The sequence below is a fragment of the Lactuca sativa genome, chromosome 8 (genome assembly GCF_002870075.4).
Source record: "Lactuca sativa cultivar Salinas chromosome 8, Lsat_Salinas_v11, whole genome shotgun sequence".
Classification (NCBI taxonomy): domain Eukaryota; kingdom Viridiplantae; phylum Streptophyta; class Magnoliopsida; order Asterales; family Asteraceae; genus Lactuca; species Lactuca sativa.
Window position 1 is genome coordinate 76,864,847 of NC_056630.2, and position 12,410 is coordinate 76,877,256.

The 12,410-nt window shown below is 30.4% G+C and overlaps 1 protein-coding gene across 1 annotated transcript; it reads left to right on the forward strand.

Moving 5' to 3' along the window:
• The first annotated feature begins 4,648 nt into the window (after positions 1-4,648).
• On the forward strand, positions 4,649-10,032 carry LOC111891173 (uncharacterized). Its single transcript, XM_052767115.1, has 5 exons — positions 4,649-5,073; positions 5,158-6,434; positions 8,531-8,947; positions 9,152-9,384; positions 9,488-10,032. Exons 1-5 carry the CDS (start codon positions 4,904-4,906, stop codon positions 9,740-9,742), a joined length of 2,352 nt encoding a protein of 783 aa, XP_052623075.1. The 5' UTR covers positions 4,649-4,903; the 3' UTR covers positions 9,743-10,032.
• The last annotated feature ends 2,378 nt before the right edge of the window (positions 10,033-12,410 follow it).

The following is a 12,410-nucleotide window of genomic DNA, read 5'->3' on the forward strand; positions in this document are numbered from 1 at the left end:
ATGATTTATGTATGGAGTTAATCTAGGCTTGGAGTTATTATGGACTCGGGGTTGATACGGACCCAGGGGTTGATTCGGACCCGACACAACTACTTGTTGTTATTTTGGGTTGATGCGGACCTAACACAGCCACATGTTGTTATATTATATGTATGTTGTATATATTATTTTGGGAAGCTCACTAAACTTTGTGCTTACAGTTTGTTTGTGGTTTCAGGTACATCTGATACGAAAAGGGAAGGACCCGACCTGATCGTAGTGCATCCACATGTGTTTCATATTTTCTTTATGATTTGGATTTGTACTCTGATAACAACTCTTATTTGACATACTTTGGTTGGTTCTTATGAATACTTGATGGTTTCGATTAAAATAAAAATGAAAATTTTATCACTATTTTTGGGATGTTACAAGTTGGTATCAGAGCCTTGGTTTGAGGGATTCAGGCATACCTTCTGGTGTACCAGAACTCAAACTGAGGAAATGATAATCTTTTTAGAGAAAATTGAATTTCTAAAAAAGATTCTTTTATAAGACTAGAAAAGGGGTGCGATGCGTGCAATCGGTCGAGTTCAAGTAAGTGGTTCCCAAACTACCCATACTTATGTATTATGATCAGTATGTTGGATATGTGAATTGTATGCTAAATTAGGGCTAAGGATACCTTCAGTAATCGTATGATAGAATTGCCTTATTTGTGTGATGCCTTATAGCCTAGGGGATTGGATGTTATGTATTACTTGGATTTGATATCGACTCAGTTAATTGCTAAGTGTATGTTTCAAAGTTGTATACGATTAGAATTATATAGGCCTAGAATGATCGATTTAGCCTCATTTCCTGTTCCTTGTTTTGGTTGTTGACTTAGGGTAAAATCATCATTTGACAGTCTATATGATCATATTTTGTGTATACCTTACATGCATAAGGCAAACAGCGGGGTTGATTAAGGTTCTTAATATTGTGAGTGGTGGGAGATGAGGATTCCCAGTGAGTAATTTTGAAACTGTGGGGAATTGTGTATTTGACGGAGAAGAATTTCTTTAGGGTTAATAACAAAAAAAGGTTTCCCTTAGTTAATCTTAAGAATATGGTTATTCGAGTGACCACATTCGATGCATATTCAGAAAAAAGATCAGAAAGAAATAGCATAACATTTAGCATGGTTGTTGGCTATTCAGGATGCTTTCCCGAGCATTGTAATTTAGTGAAGATAACTTCTGAAAGAACAGTGATTTGTCATAAAGGAGGAGAATATAAAGTGCAAATGTTATTGTAACGAGGTCCAAAATAATCAGGTGTTTCTGAAGTTTTCTTTGCCGACACAATATTTAAAGAAGATGAAGTTTAAAGAAGTCATACCAAAGCACTTAATAGAGCTTATTAAGCTCCTTTGTAATCTAATGTATCACATGGACTATTATGATCCAAACATATATGGTATATTAATGGAAGCAGTTAGTTTGGGTATATATATATATATATATATATATATATATATATATATATATATATATATATATATATATATATATATATATATATATATATATTATGAAATCAATCAAATAGTTGAATGTTAATATTTAGATCATAGTTCTTTAATTATGCAATATTGATTTTGTCTTTAAGATTCATAACTTATCATAAATTTTATAGATTTAAATAGATTACATATCATCATTCTCTTTTCATTTAACTTTATAAATTTTTTTTCACTACAATGCTACAATGCATCGAACTTTATAAAAGTTAAATGCAACAAATTTCACAGAAAAATCAATTATTTATGAATTTTTTTTCCTAATTGAATAGTTTTTTTGAAAAAAAAAAGAACATATAGATCAAAAAGAAACTAAATAGGAATGTTAATATTTGGAACTATTATTTATGAATAATTTAATAAAATTGAAATATATGTCTATTGAAAATTTTATATCGGATTATGGTTTAATTTAATATATGTTGATTACAACTTCATTAATCTATAATAAACAATACATTATAGATGCTATTATTTTCTACTACCATAAACAATTGTTGGAAATAATATTTAACCATGTTTTTAATAATATATTAATTATTTAAAAGTAAAGTAATTAGACAAAAATAATAATAATAAAGCAACAATCTAGCTTTTATATATATATATATATATATATATATATATATATATATATATATATATATATATATAAAAGATTATAAATTAGGAAATCTTTAGAAAAGTCCTAATATTTTATCATAATTTATAAAAAAGTCATGAACTAAAATTTGTTTACAAAAAAAGTATGAATTACCAATAAAATTGATGATTTGACCATTTTTTCCGGTTTACCGGTTTTATTAAAATCTCATTATTTACCATAATTTACGAATAAGTTCCAAACTAAAATTTAGTGATGATTTAACCATTTTCTCCATATAACATATATTCACCGGTTTCATTGATGACTTGGACTCCTAATTTTTAAATGAACTGGTAAGATAGATACCATGAGTTATATGATGCTACGTTGAATTGCTAGGCTTCAATGTCAACAATAAAACTGGTAAAATATATGTTAAATGGAGAAAATAGTCAAATTATCACTAACTAGGTGTGAGACCCATGTATTACATGGGTTTATTTAAAAAAAATTAAATATAAAATTTTAACAATTTGAAAACTTTAAATTTATAAGAAAAATAAGAAATTTTTTGAATTATTAAAATTAATGAGACTTTAATGCATTAGATACATTACATATATAAACCATTTTCTAATAAATACCTTACATATATATTAACTTATATATTAAATGTGGATTTTAATTTAATAAAATCAAAAATACAATAAAATGACAAGTGGAAAATAGAAAATTTTAAAATTTCTAGAAAATGCCATATGTCCAAATGAATGAGAAGAGGACATGTGGCAAAGTCATTTTCATTTATTAAGGTAGATTTTAGTTTGTGACTTATTTATAAATTAAAATAAAATAATGAGAATTTAATGGACTAGATAAGTAATGAAACCAAAAGAAATAAACCAAATCATCATTTTTACTAGTAATTTATATTTTTTTCGTAAATAAATTTTAGTCTGTAATTATTTTGGGGGTGTTTTGCTATTTTTGAGAAGCCAAAAGTTTTTTGAAGAAAAGATAAAAGACAAAAGATGTTTGGTAAAAGCATTTTAAAAGTTACTTTTGGATTTTGGATTTAAGGAAAACTAAGGCCCTGTTTGATATGCATCTTTTCAAGTCCAAACAAATCTTTCTGGCTGAATGGTCCGGAAAGACTGTTTGATTTGCACAAAAGAAATGGTTTTTCCCGGTAAGATATGTCTTTCCCAGAAAACCCTAAATCATAACTTTCTGGTTGAATGGGTTGGAATGACAATTATACACCAAACCACGCCTCTTTTTTTCTTTATTGGATTATTAATTTTTTTTAAATAACTTTTTTTAAATTTATTTTTTTTTTATTATTTTTTTTCATCATTCAGTACAGTCAATTAGATGTACAATCAAACGACATAGTTTCTTTCTCAGTAAGAAAACTTTTCCAGACAACACTTTACCAGACAACACTTTCCCAGACAAAAACTATCAAACGATACCAACCTTTTGAAAAAGTCGGGAAACCGATTTTTTTCAAGTTTTTCAAAAATGACTTTTGGCCTCTCAAACAAATAAACCAAACACCCCCTTTATAAATGAGAAAATGACAAAAATAGCCATTTACACTAATTGCATTACAAAAATAGTCAAAAAAAATCGAAATTACAAAAATGGCCACCCATTTCGCAGATGAGAAGGTCCCATCTGCGAAATGGGCTTCTCATCTGCGAAAGTACAAGTACCTAAAGCACAGTTGTGCTTTAGGTACTTGTACTTTCGCAGATGAGAATTTTTTTTTTTTTAATATTTTTTCTGTATATATAGGGTTAATGTCGCAGATGGAATAGGTCCATCTGCGAAATCCTCTGAGTATCTGCGAAATGGTGTATTTTTTTGGTTTTTTTTTTTTTTTTTTTTTTGGTTTTTTTTTTTTTTTTTTTTTAAGTTTGACTATGAAATGAATTGGTTTGACTACGAAATCATGTTGTTATATAAAAACTTTTGTAGAAAAAATATCATTTTGGTTGTTATTTGTTTAGGAACTCTCTCTACAATTTGCTCAAAAAATGATTGAATAGCAACATGATTTCGTAGTCAAACCAATTCATTTCATAGTCAAACTTAAAAAAAAAAAAAACAAAAAAAAACAAAAAAATACACCATTTCGCAGATAGACTCAGAGGATTTCGCAGATGGACCTATTCCATCTGCGAAATTAACCCTATATATACAGAAAAAATATTAAAAAAAAAAATTCTCATCTGCGAAAGTACAAGTATCTAAAGCACAATTGTGCTTTAGGTACTTGTACTTTCGCAGATGAGAAGCCCATTTCGCAGATGGGACCTTCTTATCTGCGAAATGGGTGGCCATTTATGTAATTTCGATTTTTTTTAGCTATTTTTGTAATGAAATTAGTGTAAATGATTATTTTTGTCATTTTATAATAATTTGAAAGATTAGTAGAGTCTTTGGAACCTTCGATGATCCCATTGACGATCTTGATTCTGATTTTCGTATTTATAGCGGGTAAAACTCCATTACGCGTTTAATGGCTATAATTTTTCCAATCACTCCGTTCATGTAGCTTTCTTCCCCCTCGCAATCGCATCATCATATGGAAATCCTATTCAACCCACAATCCTCGCCAACATGGCCGCATATATTTCACCAAACATAACTCTTCTTGTCCATTCTCAATTTAATTTCCTCCCTGATTCAGCACTCTTCTCTCCTCCCCCTTTCGCCTTTACTTGAAGAATGATAAACTTACAATCTTAAGAGTTAAGCCTGTTAATATGGCGACCCATAAGCTGTTTACCCTAAAATCCTACTTTAATTTCATGGATGAACCGGTTACAGCTGATTTGGTGCAGAGAACGATGAAAAAAATTTGTAGGTTTCTGTGGGTTTTGGTATGCGATTTCGTTTTGTTTTTGTCTGGGCATTTGATCAAACACCTGGCGAGGTGAGTTTCAAGTTCGGAACTTTTTATACTGTTTTTGCTTTTTGTTCATCTAATTTTGGAATAAATCGGTGGGTTGTTTTGCAGATCACGAATTGATAATGATCACGAGAATAATCTGGATACAACTGTGGTTTTCAATGAGCTAGAAGAGCCAACTGCTCGAAGCTCCCGTGGTTCGAACTTTATTGGGTTCGATGAAGACTACAAATCTGAGTTTACTTTCGGGTTTCAGTTTCAGATGAAAGAAGAAGATTTTATGAGCTATAAAGGCGTCACCGAGGCAAAATCACGGAATACAGGGGAAGCTTTCATGGAGAATGAGCTGAAAACGATGACGAACACAAGTAAGTACCAATTCGTGCCTGTTCATAATTTTAGCGAGTTTGTTGCAGCTCCAGAATCAGCTAGCTTTACTGTTCATGAATCGGTCATGGAAGACGATTTCATCATTAAAGAAAAGGGAATAAGTAAAAAAGACTTTAGCGACTTAGAAGTCGAACAAGAGCCTAAAATCAAAGATGAACAGAAAGGATGGAATGAAACTTCAAATCTTCCATCAAATGAAAAAGTTGACGATTTCATAGAACCAGAGGTTTCTTCTACTCAAATTCATCAAAGCGCTGATCTTCCAAATCCAGATTCCATCAATTCTGAAGAAAAATCGAAGGAATCTGTGAAATTACATGTGAAAGATCAATTGAATTCGGGTAAAAATGGAGTTTCGGAGCCGGAGAAAGTTAATTGGTTGGGGGATTTTTTCATGAGAAACGATAGTTTTTCTTATGGAGTTCAACTATCTCAAGAACACGAATCTGATTCTCTAGATTCCCATCTGGAATCATATGATTCCAGTAATGAGTTTATCTCAATTAGTCCTCAAGATGTCGAAATCATCAATGAAAAAGAGTCTGAAAGTTTGAGTCCAGAAGAAATTGACGATGATTACATTGAATTCGAACCCAATCTCAAAGATCATGAGAACATACAACAACGGGATCTTGATTCCAACGCCAAACATGAATCAGATGCTTTTACCAAAAAGATGGAATCACAAACTGAAGTCATGAAAACATGGGAATTGGATTTGGAAGAAGAAGAAGATGAAGCTGATGTGTTACTTGAACATCAAGAGTTAATTGGTCAGATGAAAATGGAATTAAAGAATGCAAGAACAGGAGGTCTCCCCACAATTCTTGAAGAATCTGAAACTCCAAGAATGAAAGAAGATTTAAAACCTTTAAAAATGGATGAGAAACTGGAGCATAGAGATTTAATGGCAGAAATTCAGAAATTCTACAAAAGCTACAATGAAAAAATGCGAAAATTAGATGTCTTGAATTACCAAACATTGCAGGCTATAAGTAAGTTCTCTAATCATATCATCATTTTTCATCAACAACATGTTTATAAATATGAAATTCTAATTTTATTTCCAACTTCAACACCAAAATATTATTCTTCTAAATGCTAATTAACTCACAAGAACTATTTCTCTTAGAATCCAATACAAAAAGTCATTGGGTTGACAAAGTTTAGTTTTTTTAGATTAAAACTTTGACCAACTTTTTGTAAACAAAAGAAAACGTGTGCCCAAAATAAATTTGCTAAAATTTTATTTTCAAAAAAAAAAAAAAAAAGATCTTTATATTTTGTCTTGTGTTGCCGTTTAACAACCAATACCTTATTTTTTCTAATCGAAATTTGAAATATTTTTCTAAACTAATAACTTTGACATGATATAATCGTTCACGTTAATTTGAAAAATATCCGAAACTTTTATAATTTAATTGGAAAAAATACGTAATAAAGTATCAATAGTTAAATAGCAAAGCTGACATAAACATGTATATAATTTTTTTTTTTTTAATTTGCCATTTAATAAATACATTGATTACAAATTGCTCCTATAGAGGATCTTTGTTTTAAAATTGATTGAGGAGTGGGTCACCATATCCTTTTAAACCATCAATATTTATTTGGTAACAACTAGCAAGATCCTTATTCTGTAGAAACAAGAATTTTTCACCAAATTGTGATCACAATTTTTTATTGGTCAACAATTATAGAAATGCTTTTTACACATATTCCCCACTTGATCTAACTTTTATAAATACCCTTTCATTAGTTTAATGAATATATATGGCTTTTTGTACCCACTAATTATGGCTCTAAAAGTCAAGTCACAAGTGTAACATGAACACTCACTTGGATTGTAAACTATTCGCGATACTTTTACCGGTTTTCACTACACGGTTTAAAGTGAAATTACCAATTTACCCTTGAGGAAACACGACATTTATTGTTGGTGTCATTCATACGAAAAGTTAAAAAGTACATAGTCGGCATGCGTATTACTGTGGAGATGGGTGAAAAGGACTATCCTACTTGAAGAACTTAAAAAGAAAATCCAATCTTTTGTTTGGTGAATTTAATGATGCTGAAAAATTAGGTGTACTACGATATAATTTTTTCGGAAAAAAAAAAAGAAATTGTATTTTTAACAGTTGGCTTTCAAATTAAATGGATTTTTTATGGGTATGGGTGTGGGTGTCTCCATCACATAACATCAAAAGCTCTGCCCATTACTCGTGTTTCACATACATCACTTTACATGAGTCACCTTGCATAATCTTTAAAACGAATTTCAACGATAATAATGATGAATAAGAGATTGACATGATATGATATAAACTTGACCGACCAGAAAAAAAACATACTAAACCCATTTTCTCAATAATAATGACAAGGAGGGTAATTTTGTCTTTTGATCATACGAGAGATCGACAATTGATCATACGAGAGATCGACAATTAACTAAGGATGCGTTTGGTTGTGGAAAACTATTTTCATTTTCTAAAAAGTTGAGTTTTCATTTCTAGTTTTCAATGAAAATTTTAGAAAACATATGTGGTTAGGACCGGTTGAGTTTTCATTTTTTATCTTAGAAATTTGAAAAACTATAAAAATCACTTTTATAATTTACATATAATTTGAAAAAATAAAATTTTTTATTTTCTTAGAAAACTGAACGAACCAAACGCATTTTCAAAATTTCTGTTTTTTTGTAAAATTTCCCTGGAAATCTAGAAAATTTTTTCACAACCAAATGCACCCTAAACTTTTTATCTCATTTTATTAATGTACCACTATTTTTTCTTTTCTCTCATGTTTTTTTCTTTTTTATGTCATTGATATAATGTATTTTTGTTACATTAAAGTACTTTTTATCCTATTGACATAGTGTACTTACTATACTAATAGTGTACGGTATTTTTTGTCTTTTTATGTCAGATGGTATCGATAGTATCTATATGTTTTTGTGTCAGATAGTGCCTAGTACCTGTACTTTTTGTCTCACTGACATCGGTACTCGTACTATTTGACACAACAAATAGGGTTTTAGTGACATGTATTGCTACATGAAACATTCTAATTATCGATTTGGTGTTTACTACAGATTTTCTACGAATGAAGCATCCGGACCAAATGAACACGGGAGAAAACAACACATCACTCTCAGCCCTCAAATCAGTCCTTTTACCAAGTTTATGGCCATGTAAATTAAGAAGAATATACGCGGACCCCACTCTAAAATCCATCACCGAATTAAATAAAGATTTAGAAATTGTGTATGTTGGACAAGCTTGTCTCTCATGGGAGATTCTTCATTGGCAATACAAAAAATCGAAAGAATTACAATTATATGATCCTCAAGGCTACCGATCTTATAACCAAGTTGCAAGTGAGTTTCAACAATTTTATGTTCTTCTTAGAAGGTTTACAGAAGATGAATTGTTTCAAGGGCCTAGAGTTCTTAATTACACCAAACAAAGATGCATCCTTAAAGGCCTTCTTCAAGTTCCAGCCATTAGAGGTAAATTTCAATGTCTTGGAGTTTAAATGTTTTAAAATTTGTTTGTTTAGTTGGATGGAATGGAATGAGCTAGGTAATGGAATAAGGAAAACAAGCAACTTCTTTTCATTCAATGGAATCGGAATCAACCATTCCATTCTTTCGACGATTCCAGAATACCAAACACTTCCATAAATCAAGATTGTTTCTTGTTTCTTATTGTAGATGACAATTTAAAAGAAAAGAAGGCAAGAAAAGAAGACAAAGAAGATATAGTTTCAATATCAACAATGGCAACCATGATCAAGGAATCAATGACAGTATTTTGGGAATTTCTTCACACCGATAAAGACACCACCAATTTGTTCTTAACAATAATCCTTCAAGGAACCAAAGCACATCTTCAAGACCCTAATGATTCCACCCTTTTCATGGAAATCAAAACAAATCATCAAAAGGTTTGTATTTGTATATTACATTTTACAATTTACACCTTGTAGGTTTGGACTATGTGCATTTACGTTTGTACATTCTATAAAACGTTTTGTGGGTGTTTTGTAGAAGGAAAGAAGGCTCAAGGACATGCTAAGAACAGGAAATTGCATAGTGAAAAAGTTTCAAAAACATCAAGAAACAATATTGGATCAACATATGTTTGTGTCACAAGTGGAATTGAGATTGGTTTCAAGAGTTTTGAGCTTGCCAAGATTGAGTAGAGATCAATTGGTTTGGTGTCAAAGTAAGTTGAACAATATCAAGTTTGTAGATCGAAAAGTTGAAGTTGAAGATAGTTTGTTTTTGCTTTTTCCATGTTGAAAAATGTAAGTTTTGAGATATATATATATATATATATATATATATATATATATATATATATATATATATATATATATATATATATATATATATATATATATATATATGAGTAGAGATCCCACTTCTTTATCTATGATCCATGTTTTTTTGTTGAAGGAAGATGGAGAAGTAGTGGATTTAGTAAAGTTTATATGAGTAAAAACAGAAATTTTGGTTAAGTTATTGTGGAGGGTTGAAGGTGTATTTATGTATGCTATATATCAATATATGGATTATAAAATCTTTTATTAGTGGATCTTTGTTATAAACTTGATGACTATTTTTTATCCAAACATGAGTACGACTTGAATTCAAAAGTTGAATTCTACTCGTTATATGTTTTGAGTTTTGTATTTGTACTTAGGGCGTGTTTGGCAAAAGTAGCTGTTAGCTGGAAGCGGGTAGCTGGTAGCTGGTAGCGGGAAGTTGTAGCTTTTATTTGTTATATGAATGTTTGGCAAAAGTAGCTGGAAGCTTTTGAAATATATAAAATTACATAAAAGGACAACTGATTAAAAATATATATATATATATATATATATATATATATATATATATATATATATATATATATATATTTAAGGGTAATTATGGAAATTGATTTCAAAAGTTCCGGAGCGTTTTGTTAAAAGCTACATGAAGTAGCTTTTAGAATCGGAGCGTTTTGTTAAGACTAAAAGTTAAACGCTTGTACTGTCAAACGAAGCTTTTTGCTTAAACTATAACGTTTTGTCAAAAGCTAAAAGCTAGAAGCTCCCAAATGCTTCCAAAAGCTCCGTGCCAAACACACCCTTAAAGTTTTTAGAATTCGACCCTATCAAGGTAGAATTAAGTTCGAACTCAAATTATTTAATAAGCGTTTATCTTGTTTGTCCATTTGTTTTTTGGATTATTTATTTTTGGGGCTATTTATATGAACATCTTTGTGTGATTATTTTGATTATGACAAATTTGTTTACACTCTTAATTTATAAATTCATCATTGTTAGCATGCATGCCCATCGGGGTATTCCAAGCGTATAGGGTCAGGTTTTTTTTACATCTTTTTAGTTGTTCTAAACTTCTACATGTCGAGACTAGATTCCGGTTTTGACCGGATATTTTTAGACCGGTTCAAACTCAACCATACTGGGCTTTACTAAACTTATTACTTGCTTTGTAATGTAATTGTTGACTAAGGAGAATTCTGTTTATAAATAAATACCTATGTAATTATCTTTTTTGTAAGTTTTTTAATAAACTAAACAATAATGCATTTTCTTGTAAACTATTGAAAATACTGCAATGCAATTTTGGTCCATGTCGATTTATGTTGTTATAGTCTTTTTGGTTCCAAAATTATAAATTTCGTCTTTTTCAGCAGGTTAATCAAAATAATGCATTTTTTTTGGTAAATTATAAAACAAAGCAATTTTTTGTTTACAGGTTAAGAATATTAATAAAACAATGCATTGTTTTATTGTTTTATTTTTTTATTTTATTATTATTATGATTATTATTTTTGTAATTTACAATTTTTACTAAGCAATGACTATAACAATTTACAAAAAAAAAAAAAGGGGGGGGGGGGGGGGGGGGGAGGGGGGGGGGGGGATTAAAGTGGCTACAAAGATCAATCCATCAAATAAACTATCACATCTCGGGATTGGATCAATTCGAACCAGGGGCGGATCCAAGAATTTTCCGAAGATGGGGTAATTTTTTTTTATAACTTTTTTAAGGGGGACAAATGTTTTTGATGAGTCAAAATATATAATTTTGAAGGGTTAAAATATATTTTTTTGAAAAAAAAACCTATTTTTTAATGATTTTTTTGTGGGGGCAATTGCCCCCACTGCCCCACTCTAGGACCGCTCATGGTTCGAACCGAGTTTTTTTTTAACCCTGAAAATGTTGTACCGGTGAATCGAAAGTTAAACCACTCCAACTTTTCATCCTCGGACTACATATGTATCATATTTAATTGACAAAATTACATAAATGGTACTTGTGGTTGACCAAATCGATCAAATCTAGTACGTATGACAATTTTTTGCATAAATGATCCCCGTGGTTTCAAAATTTTGCAAAGACGGTCCTTTTGACTAACAGTGTTAACTTTTTTTTAGTTAAATCACATGTGAAATTATCCATTTACCATAGGGACCATTTATGTAATTTTTCCTGTCACAAGGACCATTTATGTAATTTATTTATTATTTATTATTCTTTATTTAATTTAGACAAAGTTTCACAATTAGTCCTTTTTATTTTAATTTTCCTTAAAATAGTCCTTATAAACTTCTTTTTCCTGGATAGTCCCTTTCTGGAGCAAACCTTGCACGTAATTAGTACTTATGTTGGATGTCTGTCTATATGTGTCGTTACCATGCCCCATGTTCCTTGCACATAAGGGAATTTTCGTCATTTCATCTAGGTCATCTTGTTGTATAGGGTGGCAAAGGGGTTAAGTTTCAGACAAAAATAATCATTACCCACTCATTGCTTAAGAAAACTCTTGATCAACCACTTTTCTTCACGACATTGTGTCGATTCTCAATTTATTGTCTCCATAGCAAGTAGTTCTAAGGTTTCGAAGAGAATGATGCTCACTTTGTGGAGCTTACGTCCATGATATACTCAAGCACCT